This window comes from Oncorhynchus kisutch, linkage group LG1 (assembly GCF_002021735.2).
Source record: "Oncorhynchus kisutch isolate 150728-3 linkage group LG1, Okis_V2, whole genome shotgun sequence".
In the NCBI taxonomy this organism is placed as follows: Eukaryota; Metazoa; Chordata; class Actinopteri; order Salmoniformes; family Salmonidae; genus Oncorhynchus; species Oncorhynchus kisutch.
In genome coordinates, this window is record NC_034174.2 from 20,533,754 (window position 1) to 20,552,346 (window position 18,593).

Genomic DNA, 18,593 nt, shown 5'->3' on the forward strand with positions numbered 1-18,593 from the left:
GTAGTACAGTATATGGGACCCTACAGTGGGGCAAAAACGTATTTAGTCAGCCACCAATTGTGCAAGTTCTCCCACTTAAAAAGATGAGAGAGGCCTGTAATACTCATCATAGGGACACATCAACTATGACAGACAAAACGAGGAAAAAAATCCAGAAAATCACATTGTAGGATTTTTTATGAATTTATTTGCAAATTATGGTGGAAAATAAGTATTTGGTCACCTACAAACAAGCAACATTTCTGGCTCTCACAGACCTGTAACTTCTTCTTTAAGAGGCTCCTCTGTCCTCCACTCGTTACATGTACCTGCCGGGGCGGCAGGGTAGCCTAGTGGTTAGAGCGTTGGACGAGTAACCGGAAGGTTGCAAGTTCAAACCCCCAAGCTGACAAGGTACAAATCTGTCGTTCTGCCCCTGAACAGGCAGTTAACTCACTGTTCCTAGGCCGTCATTGAAAATAAGAATTTGTTCTTATCTGACTTGCCTAGGTAAAATAAAAAATAAAATAAAAATAATGGCACCTGTTTGAACTTGTTATAAAAGTATAAAAGACACCTGTCCACAACCTCAAACAGTCACAATCCAAACTCCACTATGGCCAAGACCAAAGAGCTGTCAAAGGACACCAGAAGCAAAATTATAGACCTGAACCAGTCTGGGAAGACTGAATCTGCAATAGGTAAGCAGCTTGGTTTGAAGAAATCAACTGTGGGAGCAATTATTAGGAAATGGAAGACATACAAGACCACTGATAATCTCCCTCGATCTGGGGCTCCATGCAAGATCTCACCCCGTGGGGTCAAAATGATCACAAGAACGGTGAGCAAAAATCCCAGAACCACACGGGGGGACCTAGTGAATGACCTGCAGAGAGCTGGGACCAAAGTAACAAAGCCTTCAGTAACACACTACGCCGCCAGGGACTCAAATCCTGCAGTGCCAGACGTGTCCCCCTGCTTAAGCCAGTACATGTCCAGGCCCGTCTGAAGTTTGCTAGAGAGCATTTGGATGATCCAGAAGAAGATTGGGAGAATGTCATATGGTCAGATGAAACCAAAATATAACTTTTTGATAAAAACTCAACTCGTCGTGTTTGGAGGACAAAGAATGCTGAGTTGCATCCAAAGAACACCATACCTACTGTGAAGCATGGGGGTGGGAACATCATGCTTTGGGGCTGTTTTTCTGCAAAGGGACCAGGACGACTGATCCGTGTAAAGGAAAGAATGAATGGGGCCATGTATCGTGAGATTTTGAGTGAAAACCTCCTTCCATCAGCATGGGCATTGAATATGAAATGTGGCTGGGTCTTTCAGCATGACAATGATCCCAAACACACCGCCCGGGCAACAAAGGAGTGGCTTCGTAAGAAGGTCCTGAAGTGGCCTAGCCAGTCTCCAGATCTCAACCCCATATAAAATCTTTGGAGGGAGTTGAAAGTCTGTGTTGCCCAGCAACAGCCCCAGAACATCACTGCCTGGAGGAGATCTGCATGGAGGAATGGGCCAAAATACCAGCAACAGTGTATGAAAACCTTGTGAAGACTTACAGAAAACATTTGACCTCTGTCATTGCCAACAAAGGGTATATAACAAAGTATTGAGATAAACTTTTGTGATTGACCAAATACTTATTTTCCACCATAATTTGCAAATAAATTCATTAAAAATCCTACAATGTGATTTTCTGGATTTTTTTTCCATTTTGTCTATCATAGTTGAAGTGTACCTATGATGAAAATAAATTACAGGCCTCTCTCATCTTTTAAGTGGGAGAACTTGCACAATTGGTGGCTGACTAAATACTTTTTTACCCCACTGTATGCCGATAATTAAACCACTCACAGGATGTACATGATGACACCCAGGGCCCAGCAGTCCACTGGCATGCCGTATCTCTGTCTCCCAACCACCTCTGGTGCTGCAGGGACACAAACACAGTTAAGGGTTATTTATTGATGTTTCTCTCACAAATGCTTTTCTGCACTCCCATAAACTTCTCCCCAAAACCAAATCTCGAAGATACCCTGCTCCTTCCCCAGTCCTGACCCAGGTACTAATCCCTCCCCCAGTCCTTACCCAGGTACTAATCCCTTCCCCAATCCTTACCTAGGTACTAATCCCTGCCCTGCTCCTTCCTCAGTCCTTAACCAGGTACTAATCCCTCCCCCTCTCCTCCCCCAGTCCTTACCCAGGTACTAATCCCTTTCCCGCTCCTTTCCCAGTCCTTACCCAGGTACTAATCCCTTCCCCTCTCCTTCCTCGGTCCTTACCCAGGTACTAATCCCTTCCCCTCTCCTTCCTCAGTCCTTACCCAGGTACTAATCCCTCCCCCAGTCCTTACCCAGGTACTAATCCCTTTCCCGCTCCTTTCCCAGTCCTTACCCAGGTACTAATCCCTTCCCCTCTCCTCCCCCAGTCCTTACCAGGTACTAATCCCTTCCCCTCTCCTTCCTCAGTCCTTACCCAGGTACTAATCCCTCCCCCAGTCCTTACCCAGGTACTAATCCCTTCCCCTCTCCTTCCTCAGTCCTTACCCAGGTACGAATCCCTTCCCCCCTCCTTCCTCAGTCCTTACCCAGGTACTAATCCCTTCCCCGCTCCTTCCTCAGTCCTTAACCAGGTACTAATCCCTCCTCCTCTCCTCCCCCAGTCCTTAACCAGGTACTAATCCCTCCCCAGTCCTTACCCAGGTAGTAATCTCTCCCCAGCTCCTTCCCCAGTCCTTCCCCAGGTACTAATCCCTCTCCCAATCCTTCCCCAGTCCTTCCTCGAGTACTAATCCCTCTCTCAATCCTTCCCCAGTCCTTACCCAAGTACTAATCCCTTCCCCGCTCCTTCCTCAGTCCTTAACCAGGTACTAATCCATCCTCCTCTCCTCCCCCAGTCCTTAACCAGGTACTAATCCCTCCCCAGTCCTTACCCAGGTACTAATCCCTTCCCCTCTCCTTCCTCAGTCCTTACCCAGGTACTAATCCCTTCCCCTCTCCTCCCCCAGTCCTTACCCAGGTACTAATCCCTTCCCCTCTCCTCCCCCAGTCCTTACCCAGGTACTAATCCCTTCCCCTCTCCTTCCTCAGTCCTTACCCAGGTACTAATCCCTTCCCCTCTCCTCCCCCAGTCCTTACCCAGGTACTAATCCCTTCCCCTCTCCTTCCTCAGTCCTTACCCAGGTACTAATCCCTTCCCCGCTCCTTCCTCAGTCCTTAACCAGGTACTAATCCCTTCCCCAGTCCTTACCCAGGTACTCTGGGGTTCCACAAGGGTCTTTGATGAGCCCGGTCTCCAGCTTGGCCAGGTGGAAGTCACTGATTACTATTTTGGAGTGCTTCAGGCGGTTAAAGTACACCAAGTTCTCCAGCTGAGAAAAAGAACAGGACGACAGCTAAAGTTTGCCAAAGTTTTACTAAAGTAATCTCATTCAAACATATAGACTTAGAGCAGACTTCATCACTGTTTAAGGTAGACATTGAAGCAGTCAAACACTTCAGTGTCACACAAGTGCCGAAAAATGACAGTCCAATTTTTTTTGTTCAAACAAAGCAAGACCACTGAATCAATCTTATCAAGAATAGTTTTGCATAATAAATGTGCCTTTCAAAATGTATTTAAAAAAATGTCTCACCCATCTACACACAATACCCCATAATGAAAAAGTGAAAGCATGTTTTTAGAAATGTTTACATAAGTATTTGCAACCCTGAGACAAGAATGTTATAATCACCTTTGGCAGTGATTACAGCTGTTGGTCTTTCTGGGTATTTCTCTAAGAGCTTTGCACACCTGGATTGTACAATATTTGCCCATTAATCTTTTCAGAATTCTTCCAGCTCTGTAAAATTGGTTATTGCTAGACAACCATTGTTAAGTCTTGCCATAGATTTTCAAGCAGATTTAAGTCAAAACTGTAAGTCAGCCACTCAGGAACATTCCCAGTCTTCTTGTTAAGCATCTCCAGTGTAGATATGGCCTTCTTATTTAGATTATTGTCTTGCTGAAATCTGAATTCATCTCCCAGTGTCTGTTGAAAACCAAGTTTTCCTCTTGGATTTTGCATGTGCATAGCTCCATTCCGTTTATTTTTTATCACAAAAAACTCCCCAGTCCTTAACGATTACAGGCATACCCATTACATGATGCAGCTACCACTATGCTTGAAGATAGTGGTACACAGTAATATGTTGTAATGGATTTGCCCCAAACATAACACTTTTTATTCAGGACAAAAGTTAATTGCTTTGCCACATTTTGTGCAGTATTACTTTAGTGCCCTGTTGCAAACAAGATGCATATTTTGGAATGTTTTTATTCTGTACAGGCTTCCTTCTTCTCACTGTTTCAATAAGGTAAGTATTGTGGAGTAACTACAATGTTGTTGATCCATCCTCAGTTTTCTCTTATCACAGCCATTAAACTCTGTAACTGTTTGAAAGTCACCATTAGCCTCATGGTGAAATCCCTGACCAGTTTCCTTCCTCTCCGGCAACTGAGTTAGGAAGGACGCTTGTATCTTTGTAGTGACTGGGTGTATTGATACACCATCTAAAGTGTAAGTAGTAACTTCACCATGTTCAAAGGGATATTCAATGTCTTTTGTTTTACCCATCTACCAATAGGTGCCCTTTGTGAGGCATTGAAAAACCTCCATGGTCTTTGTGGTTGAATCTGTGTTTGAAATGCTCTGCTCGACAGAGGGAGCTTACAAATAATTGTACATTTGGGGTACAGAGATGAGGTAGTAATTAAAAAATCATGTTCAACAATATTATTGCCATAGATTGAGTCCATGCAAACTTTTTATGTGACTTGTTAAGGACATTCTTACTCCTGAACTTACTTAGGATTGCCATAACAAAGGGGTTGAATACTTATTGACTCAATTCATTTCAGTGTTTGATTTTTAATTTGTTTGTAAAACTTTCTTAAAACATAATTCCACTTTGACATTATGGGGTATTGTGTGTAGGCCAAAGGGAAATCAAAGTTAGTTTAGTCCATGTTAAATTCAGGCTGTAACACAACAAAATGTGGAAAATGTCAAGGGGTGTGCATACTTGCTGAAGGCACTGTATATAGTATATACAGTGAGCCTCAAAAATATTGGGACAGTGCATTTCTGTTTTTGTTGTTTTGGCTCTGTACTCCAGCACTTTCTATTTGAAATTATACAATGATTGTGAGGTTAAAGCGCAGACTGTCAGCTTTCATTTGAGAGTATTTTCATCTATATTGGGAGAATCGTTTAGAAATTACAGCACCAAAAGTATTGGGACAAATTCATTTATGTGTATTAAAGTAGTAAAAAGTAAAGTATTTGATCCCATATTCATTTTGGTTGTTTCAAATCATTTTGTGCACAGTATAAATTAATGATAAATAATGCATTGTGTCATTTTGGAGTAACTTGTATTGTAAATAAGAATAGAATATGTTTCTAAACACTTCTACATTAATGTGGATGCTACCATGATTACAAATGATCCTGAATGAATCATGTTTAATGATGAGTGAGAAAGTTAGATGCACAAATATCACCCCCCCCCCCCTAAAAAAAGAATGCTAACCTCTCACCATTACAATAATGGTGAGAGGTTAGCATTTCTTGGGGTGTGATATTTGTGCTGGAGTACAGAGCGAAAACAACAATATGTATATATACAGTATATATATACTGTATATACTCCAACCTACAGTAATTCAACACATCAATTACTTTTAAAGAACCTGTGGCATTTAAAAGAAGGACAACATTCAGGCATTTACATTATATTGGGGTCCTACCCTTGACCATCAGAGGCCCCAGGGCTCAGTACCTTGAGGTTCCTGTGGACAATATTCAGGGAGTGAAGGTAGGCGACGGCCTCCAACACCTGACGGACCACATTACTGGTGTCACGCTCGGAATAGTAGCCCTGGTCCAGGATCCAATCAAATACCTCTCTGCCTGTAGCACTGTGGGAAGAACATGAGCGGGATGAAGTATGGTGCTGACCTACTGACCTAGATGCTTTGAGCCTGACAATGTCTCTGGATCAAAGCATTCACAGATACTTTTCAAAAATACAACTGACACAGACACACTTTGAACGTGTGAAAATATGGTTGAAAAATTGCATTACTATGCAATTACCATATAAATTACAGCCTCGCCAAGGGCGAAGACTTTAAGAGTCAACAAAATCATGGAATCCACCAAACTTGCTGAATGTGATGATTCCATTCATTTCAACACTGGATTCTCCTCTGATCTCTGATAGTTTACCTTATGAGCAGAATTACAGACCCACAAATCAATGCAATCCTGGAGGAGATGAGTATCATATATTTAATGTATCTATGGTAATGCAATAAATCCCCAAGAACACAGACTGATGAGAATATGGAGCAACCAGAAATGAATAATATCTGAATACCAAATGAAGGCTGCAGAAGAGAAGTTCAGAGCTGTGTTCATATCTACATGGCCTCCGGCTACTACAGTTCATTCCCCATGAGTGCATAATCAACACATAGACGCCTGCTGCTGCAAAGACAGGAGCGCAATCTCAACCAATCAGACGACTCAACTCACAGTTCAAGGAAGAGGAAATACTCTTTTCTGGTCTCATAGACCTCCACCAGCTGGAGAATATTGGGGTGCTTCACCCTGGATAGAGCAGGCAACAGGTGGAGAGAGGAGAGTCAAAAGGAGTGTGAGGGGTGGAGAGAGATGGGGGTGCCGTCATTGAAACACATACAGTACAGTATATCAGTACATTAACACCCATGAATAACACGCTCCAACACGCTTCAGCCATGCCGAGAGGAACGGCAACCATGTGCAGGAAAAAAATGCATCAGTAAACAATCAATTTAATTAAAAAAGGACTGTGAGATCTGCATGCTTAAACATCTTCTTAATGTAGGAAAAATGTATACCCATAAATAATGTACTGTGCTTTAAGTATGAGTTGAATGTCTGTTTTAGACAAACCTACTCATTCAAGGGTTTTTCTTTATTTGACTATTTTCTACATCGTATAATAATAGTGAAGACATCAAGGCTATGAAATAACACATATGGAATCATGTAGTAATCAAAAAAGTATTAAAAACATAAATACATACTCCAAATTTTTGATTCCTCAATGTAGCCACCCTTTGCCTTGATGACAGCATTGCACACTCTTGGCATTCTCTCAACCAGCTTCACCTGGAATGCTTTCCCAATAATCTAGAAGGAGTTCCCACATATGCTAAGCACTTGTTGGCTGCTTTTCCTTCACTCTGCGGTGCAACTCATCCCAAAACATCTCAATTGGGTTGAGGTCGGGTGATTGTGGAGGCCAGGTCATCTGATCACTCTCCTTCTTGGTCAAATAGCCCTTACACAGCCTGGAGGTGTGTTTTGGGTCATCGTCCTGTTAAAAAACGAATTATAATCCCACTAAGTTGAAACCGGAAGGGATGACGTATCGCTGCAGAGCGCTGTGGTAGCAATACTGGTTAAGTGTGCCTTGAATTCTAAATAAATGCGTCTCACAAAGACATGGTGGTTGGTACCAAAAATCTCAAATTTGGAGTCATCAGACCAAAGGACAGATTTCTACTGTTCTAATGTCCATTACTTGTGTTTTTGGCCCAAGCAAGTCTCTTCTTATTGATGTCCTTTAGTAGTGGTTTCGTTGCAGCAATTTGACCATGTCCTGATTCACGTAGTCTCCTCTGAACAGTTGATTTTGAGATGTGTCTGTTACTTGATCTGCGTAAGTTGCAATCTGAGGTGCAGTTAATTGCCGATTTCTGAGGCTGGTAACGCTAATGAACGTATCTTCTGCAGCAGAGGTAACTCTGATTTTCCTTTGGTGGTCCTCATGAGAGCCAGTTTCATCATAGCGCTTGATGGTTTTTGCGACTGCACTTGAAGAAACTTTAAATGTTCTTGAAATTGTACAGCTTGACTGACCTTCATGTCTTAAAGTAATGATGGACTGTCATATCTCTTTGCCTATTTGAGCTGTTCTTGACATAATATGGACTTGGTCTTGTACCAAATCGGGCATTCTTCTGCATACCACCCCTACCTTGTCACAACACAACTGATCAAACGGAAGAAGGAAAGAAATTACACAAATACATTTTGAACAAGGCACACCTGTTAATTGAAATGCATTTCAGGTGACTACCTCGTGAAGCTAGTTGAGAGAATGCCAAGAGTTTGCAAAGCTGTCAACAAGGCAAAGGGTGGCTACTTTGAAGAATCTCAAAAATAAAATCTATTTTGATTTGTTTCACACTTTTTTGGTTCATGATTCCATATGTGTTATTTCATAGTTTTTATGTCTTAACTATTATTCTACAATGTAAAAATACTCTGGAATGAGTAGGTGTGTCCAAACCTTTGACTTGTACTGTATGTGCAAGGACGACTATGTGGCAGAACAGTATAGAGTGCTCGACTATGACCATGATAACGACTGCACAAGCTAAGAAACTTCAAGGTGAGTTTTGTCAGTGAGGCGATGAACAATGCAGAGTGTAACACTTAAGATGTTAGACAACATGGAAACCATTGGCCGTATGTGGTAGGTGTGCTGCTGGCTTTCAACAGTGCTTCAGGGGATTGGACCGACAGACTGGTATATTTTCCAGTCACTGAAAGTAATGGTCACCAACCACAAGAAAATAAATCAAATCTCCTGGTCGAGAATTTGAAGAAAACAATTGAAATTGCAAGCCTGATGAAGGTCATGCTTTTGTGTATTGGGAGAAAAGACTCCACGGTATTAGATAACCCTTCAAGAAATTACACTTTCATCTTCCTTTATGTACATTGGCTTTTTCATCTGTGTTCTTTGAGTTCCCTGCTGCCTGTAACAAATTGTTTGATAAGGCTCAGGTTATGCTAATGTTGGTTTTACTGGATAGGGATGTGATGAAAGAGAGGCTGCCACAGAATGATGAATAAGGAGCCTAATGGGAGAAAAATAGTTGGAGATAAACACCGTTGGAGAAAATAATGCTACCCAGTGTGATCATTCAGTGGGATGAAGTTTGCTTTCCTTTTTCATAAAAAATGCTACAGACATTTCTCTGTTCTTCCCTCTAATGGATGTCCACTGTGCGCATTCTGTCTTTCAGAAGATAAAGTGTATAGAAACGAAACATCGTATTCCTCATAGAGATTACACATTCACATAGCCTCCAGGAATAGACACCATCTGTTACAAAACTAAATTCGTTTACAGAGAATAGTTTTGTGAATGCAGACACAAAATGACAGATGGCAGAGGTTAAAGTTGATAAAAGCAACTCACATCTTTAAAATGAGGATCTCATTTTTTGCAGCCTTCCGAACTTTCCTCCCATCCTTTTTCAAGAACTTTTTACAAGTAAACATTTTCAGTGTGTTTTTGTCCTTGGCCCTGAAGATCTCACAGAACTCCTCCCTGAAAAGGAAATGCACAAAATCACACATTTATAAACATCCAAAGTAAACGTAAATGTGTTTCTAAATGAGTAAAGCCTTGATTATGATTTTATCATTATGGCTATGGGAACAGCCTTCCTATACATTGTAGGTGGACTTGAATAACACATTTGTCCTTTGATTTTTGATAGATTTTTTACTTAGTACATTTTCAAATCTGGTGCCATATCCTACAAAGGAAAAACCCGGACTAAAGGGTTGATGGTGGGGTTCCTGTATTTCCTGTTTGTTCAGTCTGGTGGACCACTAGCAGCATACTTACGATTTAACAATCTGTCCCAGGTCATATTTATCAGTCACCTCTAAGGGATTGTTGTAATCCTTCTTTTCCCCGAGCGTTAAACAGCCAAATGGCATGGCCACTCTTGCCCTGAGAGAGAGAGAGAGACCTGGAATCATGTAATGAATGTCACACACTATGTACCATGACTGTACATTATTACACACCACATCAAACAGCATCCCCAAAACATGAAACATGGCACCAGTGGCGAGAAAGAGGGACTGATAAACAGCCAACGCCAGCAGACAGTATGGTACGACTGTTGAGCCGATTATTTCACTTGGCTCCTGTAACAAGCCTTTGATAATCTTCTATTAACAAAACCACATTTTGATGAGCTGCAGAGCGTGATGCAAGGAGCTGCTAGGCGACTCAACTTTAAAAGCAGCAGGCAACTGACTGACAGGGGGGTCCAAATGCTAACGGAGGCTGAGCAGGAGAATAGAAACTCTAATGCATTGTGCTCCATCAGCGAGGCTGCCAGCCTGCCACGGCAACAAGTGAAGTATTTCCAATCAGGGAAGAGGAGCGACCGATTATGAGCAGAACACCAGACAACACAGAAAAATGAAAGTGCTTTATGGTTCTGCATGACATTTATGGACCTAATCGCAGTGCTGCTTCTACTTCTCTAAGAGCACTGGGTGAAACTGGAGAACAACCTATCGAAATGTACTGTAGAGGAGTTTATGGACAGCTTAATTGGCATGTTATTTTGGGGGGTATTGTATCTTAATAAAGACAGGGCCATAGAGTTGTTTTGGAAGTCTGTTTTGGAAGTCATGAAAAGAAAGGAGTGTATTGACAAATGTTTGATTTTGGAGAGAGAATCTATCTGGATAAGTGAATGAGTTAATATACCTACTCATTCAAGGGTTATTCTTAATTTTTTTACTATTTTCTACATGGTAGAATAATAGTGTAGACATCAAAACTATGAAATAACACATGGAATCATGAATTAATCATAAAAGTGTTAAACAAATCAAAATAGATTTTATATTTGAGATTCTTCAAAGTAGCCATGTGTCGTGTAGTGCAGGCGAGGACAGTGTGTTGTGTAGCACAGGCGAGGAGAGAGTTTGTGTCGTGAAGTGCAGGCGAGACAAAGCATTCACCTTTCCTTGATCCCTCCCTCCAATAGACAATGCAGCTTGGGAAAGAAATAGACTCCTGCTAGAGCATCATTCAAATTAAAGCAGAGCTGGTCTGGCAAGCCTCGCCATTAACAAACGCATCAGGATTTTACTAATGCACATACAAGACAATAAAAATAAAAATAAAATTGTCTTTCCCCAAGTGGCTATAACACAGACAGACATACATACAGACAGACAGACAGATAAAAGCCTTGTTATGGTTCTCTTTTTTAAAGCCCTGATGAGTTCTATCGGATGCTGCCAGGGTAAAATGAATGTCCACTAAAGTAACAGATCTAAGCAAACAAACATGTGTCCTAAAAGTGGAAGTGATTACAGATTAGGACGATTGCAACATTTACATTTGCATGTAAAATCACAACTTTAATGTCTCACAGAATGGACAAACAAAATATAAATTAAACTTTTGATGTGTGTGTCTACAGTACTCATTAGGGGGAATGTATCCCCAAAAAAAGAAGACATTTAGCAAATAAGAAGTGTTATGATGTTACATGAACTGGACCAGCTTTTTGGGGAGACTGAACATATTAGCAAAAGTTTGAGTTTGTAAGTCTTAAGTCAAAATACGCATTGTCATTTCAAAGGAAAGGCTTAGCTGAACAGAAAAATGATCATTTTGAAAAGATTGTCTTTTCCATTATTACTTTAGAGGGGAAAAACATCCGTTATGGATGTTACAAAGTCTGAAAAAGACATTCAAATCTGAAAGATGTCTTGATCAAATTCATAACACATCTATTGTCTTTTAGAATGTTTTTAAAATGTCAGCAAAAGGCATAGTACCTTAGGATTAGATAATTACAGGTAGCCTGAATAGTATACAAGGCCAGGAACCACACCCTTTATATACACTGAGTGCACAAAACATTATGAACACCTGCTCTTTCCATGACATAGACTGACTAGGTGAATACCAGGTCAAAGCTTTGATCCATTATTGATGTCACTTGTTCAATCCACTTCAATCAGTGTAGAACAGGTTAGTGAAGGATTTGTAAGCCTTGAGACAATTGATACCTGGATTGTGTATGTGTGCCATTCAGAGGGTGAATGGGTAAGAACGCGAAGCGTTGTGTTATGAGTTCACCCCGCTATCATCTAGAAGGCGAGGTCAGTACAGGTGGATCAAAGCAGGGACCGAGAGACTGAAAAACAGCTTCTATCTCAAGGCCATCAGACCACCACTAACATTGAGTGGCTGCTGCCAACACACTGACTCAACTCCAGCCACTTTAATAATGGGAATTGATGGAAATTGATGTAAAATATATCACTAGCCACTTTAAACAATGCTACTTAATATAATGTTTACATACCCTACATTATTCATCTCATATGTATGTGTATATACTGTACTCTATATCATCTACTGCATCGCTAGTGATGTAATTCATCACTAGCCACTTTAAACTATGCCACTTTGCTTACATACCCTACATTACTCATCTCATATGTATATACTGTACTCGATACCATCTACTGCATCTTGACTATGCCGTTCTGTACCATCACTCATTCATATATCTTTATGTACATATTCTTTATCCCTTTATACTTGTGTGTATAAGGTAGTAGTTTTGGAATTGTTAGGTTAGATTACTCGTTGGTTATTACTACATTGTCGGAACTAGAAGTACAAGCATTTCGCTACACTCGCATTAACATCTGCTAACCATGTGTATGTGACAAATAAATTTGATTTGATAAGACAAAATATTTAAGTGACTTGAACGAGGTATGGTAGAAGGTGTCAAGAACTGCTACGCTGCTGGGGTTTTCATGCTCAACAGTTTCCCGTGTGTATCAAGAATGGTCCACCACCCAAAGGACATGCAGCCAATATTGGTGCAACTCAATATTAGGAAGGTTTTCGTAATGTTTTGTACACTCTGTGTATATAAAAATGTACCTTTACCAATTGAATTAAGACACAAATATACAACTTTTTTTGCACGACAATTTTTCTGAAATATTGTACAAGATATGCAAATGTACGTATACTACATGTGCGTATACTAGCAAACAATTTTTCTGGACACTGGATAAGGTCAGAATATTCTGGGGGACTTTCAATTGAAAAATACACTATAGGACTATTCACAGATTATTGAAAAACACATCTCTATCCAGAAATCAGTACTGTCATGTATGAGAAATGCCTTTCGGCATGTACTGTATATCCCAAGAGAATCTTAGCTAAAACACATCATTTTCAAGATATCAACAATGAATTGCTTCAGTAAAAGTCTGAAGAATACATCCCAGAAAATCACACAAATGGTGGTGAATAAACAAGCTTCTGAAGCCAAGATATTATACATCAATATCCATCACATCCACAAGCGTTATGAATGTTACGGATATCATAATGCTGAAAAAGGATACTGACAATGAAAGTAACAAAACCAATTATATACCATATAAAACCTTGATGAAAGTGAATGTTTTATAACAACTTTTGCCCCCCAAAATACGTTATGGATGATACATTACCTGTCCCAGTCCCTATCTTTACAAGACTGTAGAACACGCAAACAAAACTCAAGACAATTCAATTTGGTCTGTATTGCTACCCTGTAATCTCATCTTCATAAGTAACACTGGGGGACAGCTGTGAGTGGAAAAAAAAGCTCTGTGAGCCCTTTCTAAAAGCCATGAAATATGATTGACTGAAAACCCTTTTTTGAGACTTGGCCACCTACCCTTTATTGGTCAAAATTCCTGCAATTTCCTATTTAAACTTTTCATACAAAGCCTGACCTCCAACATATAGACTTTAAGGATAATTATGAACATGGTTTCAGACTCACTTTACTTGTGCATGCTCAGGTTGACTTACACAGAACTGCCGATTAGCTTTCTACTCTGGATGTCCATCACTGGATGTCCATCACTCATTTTGTGTAATATGTTACGAAATACAATTCATACTCTATCTTATAAATATGACAACATACAATATTTTACTAATTCGCAAAATGTACTGTATGTTACGAATTTGCCAAATGTATGATATGTTACGAATTCTAGCTAGGTGGTTGAAATTAGCTAGCTGGCTAATGTTAGCTAGGCTAGGAGAAGGGTTAGCTAACATGCTAAGTAGTTGCAAAGTAGTAAGTAGTTGAAAAGTTGCTAATTGGCTAAAATTCTAAAGTTGTCTGTGATGAGAATCAAACTTACAACCTTTGGGTTGCTAGACATTTGCGTTTTTGTCTTAAGTAACCATCTGTCTTACAGTACATAAACATACCAAATGTAACATATCATACTAATCTGAGTGTCCCTGATTTACTTTTACTATGTAACGTTTAGTTTATGAGACCAGGCTTGCAGAGGAAACACAGCTCTCTGATGATGGGGTTGGTTATTAGAAGAAACATCCTCTCACTGTCAACTGCGTTTAATATCAGCAAACTTAACATGTCTAAATATTTGAATGAACATAACAAGGTTCAACAACTGAGACATAAACTGAACAAGTTCCACAGACATGTGATGAACAGAAATGGAATAATGTGTCCCTGAACAAGGGGGGATCAAAATCAAAAGTAACAGTCAGTATCTGGTGTGGCCACCAGCTGCATTAAGTACTGCAGTCCATCTCATCCTGATGGAATGCACCAGATTTGCCATTTCTTGATGTGAGATGTTACCCCACTCTTACACCAAGGCACCTGCAAGTTCCCAGACATTTCTGGGGGGAATGGCCCTAGCCCTCACCCTCCGATCCAACAGGTCCTAGCCGTTCTCAATTGGATTGAGATCTGGGCTCTTCGCTGGCCATGGCAGAACACAGACATTCCTGTCTTGCAGGACATCACGCACAGAATTAGCAGTATGGCTGTTGGCATTGTCATGCTGGAGGGTCATGTCAGGATGAGCCTGCAGGAAGGTTACCACATGAGGGAGGAGGATGTCGTCCCTGTAACGCACATCGTTGAGATTGCCTGCAATGACAACAAGCTCAGTCCGATGATGCTGTGACACAACACCCCACCTAACCATGACGGACCCTCCCCCTCCAAATCGATCCCACTCCAGAGTACGGTGTACTCTGGCCTCGGTGTAACGCTCATTCATTCGACGATAAACGTGAATCCAACCATCACCCCTGGTGAGACAAAACTGCGACTCGTCAGTGAAGAGCACTTTTTGCCAGTCCTGTCTGATCCAGCGACGGTGGGTTTGTGCCCATAGGCAACGTTGTTGCCGGTGATGTCTGGTGAGGACCTGCCTTACAACAGGCCTACAAGCCCTCAGTCCAACCTCTCTCAGCCTATTGCGGACAGTCTGAGCACTGATGGAGGGATTGTGCGTCCCTGATATAATTCGGGCAGTTGTTGTTGCCATCCTGTACCTGTCCCACAGGTGTGATGTTCGGATGTACCGATCCTGTGCAGGTGTTGTTACACGTGGTCTGCCACTGCGAGGATGATCAGCTGTCCGTCCTGTCTCCCTGTAGCGCTGTCTTAGGCATCTCACAGTACGGACATTACAATTTATTGCCCTGGCCACATTTGCAGTCCTCATGCCTCCTTGCAGCATGCCTAAGGCACGTTCATGCAGATGAGCAGGGACCCTTTCTTTTGGTGTTTTTCAGAGTCAATTAGAAAGGCCTCTTTAGTGTCCTAAGTTTTCATAACTGTGATCTTAATTGCCTACCATCTGTAAGCTGTTAGTGTCTTAACGACCGTTCCACAGGTGCATGTTCATTAATAGTTTATGGTTCATTGAACATGCATGGGAAACAGTATTTAAACCCTTTACAATGAAGATCTGTGAAGTTATTTGGATTTTAACAAATTATATTTGAAGGACAGGGACCTGAGGAAGGGATGTTTCTTTTTTTGCTGAGTTTAGTACTTATTCTTAGATTCTCTGAAAAAAAAGGCTAAGAATTAACTTCAAGTACACACTTTAAACTGCTTATCGCATATAATTGATTCATTCACTTAGAGACCAGAGGCACAAGGCAGTGATATCAAGTATGCAATGACACAGTGTAATCACCATCCGCATATGTCGAGCAGTATCATCCTGTGTTTCTACTGTAATCTTCCAATGGGGTGAAGAGATTGTGTGAAATGCTTTACAGCATTCGGCAGTGTGACCCTCACACAGCCAGTAGCCCTGCCGGGGGCGGCCTTCTATATCACTGATGATTTTCTGCAGACACAGCAATGAATTATGAGAAGGAAAATGGATAAGGACAAAGAGCCAAGATTGTTAGAAGCAGCATACTTTTTCCGATGAGGCAAGGTGATGAGCAAATTAGATTTCTCTCATGTCCATTGAAATTGATGTGAAACTCCCTTGCCTCTTGTGTTGGGATAAAACTGTGATTAAGTTAAACACACCGATTAAACACTGCAGTAAAGGGGATTATTTTACCTGACGGTATGACGAATGCAATGGAAAAATTAGTGGTATCTGTCTGGGTTGGTAAGCTTTACCTACAGAAGAGAACTGTCATCCTGCCTAATCCCACCATGAAATGTCTCTGCTGAGACTTTGTTGTTTACTTTTCTTTCTTTCTCACTCTTTTTCTCAATATAATTTCTCTATGTCTCTAACTCTATATCTCTCTCTAATGCAATGGAGGAAGTGTGTGCAATTGTTGCATTGCTGTCTGAATGCACCCGCTCTCTTTTTTTCTCCCTCTATACCTCTTTCTTGCACCATTCCAAAATAAACATCCCTAACATTAACTCCGATGAGAGAGAGGATCGCTGAAAATAAAGGCTTTGAGGACTTAGCATGTTATTACACCATTTCACTCAACCTAACCAAGACTTCAAAATATATGCTGTGCTGTTGAGGGTGACTTTGAAGAGGGATTGTTATAGTGAGCAAACCTGACTTTGTTCCAGTACTAGCAACTTGAAATACAAAGAAGATGGCAGAAAACATGCAAACAGGCAATAAGTACAGAGGAGTCTAGAGAAAATTGAAGAGATGTTACTGTATTGGCTTTTGGATTAATGAGCAACGTGTGATAATTGCAGGAAAATTGCCACTGTGGAGACAGGCTGGAGAATTGTGTGTTGTTTTCTCAGTGCGAGGCTAGGCAGTATGGAGGAGAGGACCAGTCTAGGGGCTGTTTGGCTGGTTAAGTGTGGGCTGAATGTCAGTGCTGTCAGAGGCAAAGAAGACCCAGCCAAAGGTCGCCCCCGGGAAACACTTTGAAATGAAATGCTGCAACTAGCCATAAAGAAGTAAACAAAAAGGGCATAATATTTTAAGACTCACATTTAAGGCATATTCTGGATTGACTCTTTATACTCCCTGAGATGTTTTGTGTGTTTAGTCGCATTCCTTGTGGCTTGAGCAAGGCAGTTAACCCACTGTTCTCCAGGCCCCGGGGGGTTGGGTTAAATGCAGAAGACACATTTCAGTTGAATGCATTCATTTGTACAACTGACGAGGTATCCATCTTTCCTTTTCCCTTTCTCCTGAATTGCTACTAGCAAGAGTATGGTGACAAAACAACCAATTACAGAACTGTACACAATGTGGACAACATCCATACAGTACACTCTTTCAATACAGTATTATACTATTTCCATAGCCTATTTCTCTAACCATGTGTAACATATGAGGTAGGGGCCTCGCCCACCTTCCCTGCAACCTTATTGAGGCAGAGAAAATCTGAACTGCAGGGGTTTCTTAATTAAACACCTTTAAATTCCTATCAGATGAAATGAAAGTTGCCCTGACAGATGTGATAACACCAATGAATATGTTAAATCTAATGTATGTTTACAAAAGGCAATAAAAAAGTGAATTATTGCATTTGCAGCCATTAGGCTGTGAAGAGTAAAGCTGCCTTGCATGCAGATATGCTAATGAACGTTTCCCAGCAAGGTTGTATAACAGTAAAAAGTCCCATTAACGTCAAGGCTGTCTCCGATTCAAAGTGAACCTTTATGGATGAAAGGAGGGGAACAGAGGGCCAAAATAATGAATTAGCACTCAGCTTGTGTACAGTACAGTAGATGAGATATTGTGATTTTATAAATCAAGGTCTAGATACAGTGCCTGGCATCCACTTCCCCATCGACAGAGGTCATTAGTCCAAATCTATCATGTAATTGTTCGCAAAATATTTTTTTATGAAATTGAATATAACTAGAAAGAACACAAGGAAAGTAGTAAACTTTGAAGCCTTTATATGGGTAAGGGAGGAAACAAGCTGTCACGCCCTGGTCTTAGTATTTTGTGTTTTCTTTATTTATTTGGTCAGGCCAGGGTGTGACATGGGTTTATTTTGTGGTGTGTTTGTGTATGGGGGTTTTTCGTAGGTTTTGGGATTGTGGCTTAGTGGGGTTTTCTAGCATAGTCTATGGTAGCCTGAGGCGGTTCTCAATCAGAGGCTGGTGATTATCGTTGTCTCTGATTGGGAACCATATTTAGGCAGCCATATTCTTTGAGTGTTTCGTGGGTGATTGCTCCTGTCTCTGTGTTAGTTTGCACCAGATAGGCTCAGTCACTTAGTTTTTTTCTTTTTTCCATGTTTTGGAAGAGAAGAGAACGAGCGCCATTCTCCTTGCGGAGATGGTGCTAAATACATCAACACGGTCGGTCCCTGGGATTGGGCTGGCCAACACGATTCGGTTTGCTTGGAAGGAAAAGGAGTTGGAGCCTTTAGGACGGGAAACTTTTGGAAGGATAATATTGA

At 41.1% G+C, this 18,593-nt stretch overlaps 1 protein-coding gene across 1 annotated transcript in view; it reads right to left on the reverse strand.

Annotated features, from left to right (window-relative positions):
• The window catches only part of LOC109908919 (caM kinase-like vesicle-associated protein), a 95,414-nt gene that overhangs the window by 5,950 nt on the left and 70,871 nt on the right, over positions 1–18,593 (reverse strand). The window contains exons 2-7 of the mRNA XM_020507750.2: positions 9,732–9,839; positions 9,297–9,428; positions 6,572–6,646; positions 5,814–5,952; positions 3,241–3,361; positions 1,846–1,921 (exon numbers count right to left, since the gene is read on the reverse strand). Of these exons, the coding sequence (XP_020363339.1) occupies positions 1,846–1,921; positions 3,241–3,361; positions 5,814–5,952; positions 6,572–6,646; positions 9,297–9,428; positions 9,732–9,826 (638 nt within the window). The 5' untranslated portion in view covers positions 9,827–9,839. The remainder of the gene's footprint in view (positions 1–1,845; positions 1,922–3,240; positions 3,362–5,813; positions 5,953–6,571; positions 6,647–9,296; positions 9,429–9,731; positions 9,840–18,593) is intronic.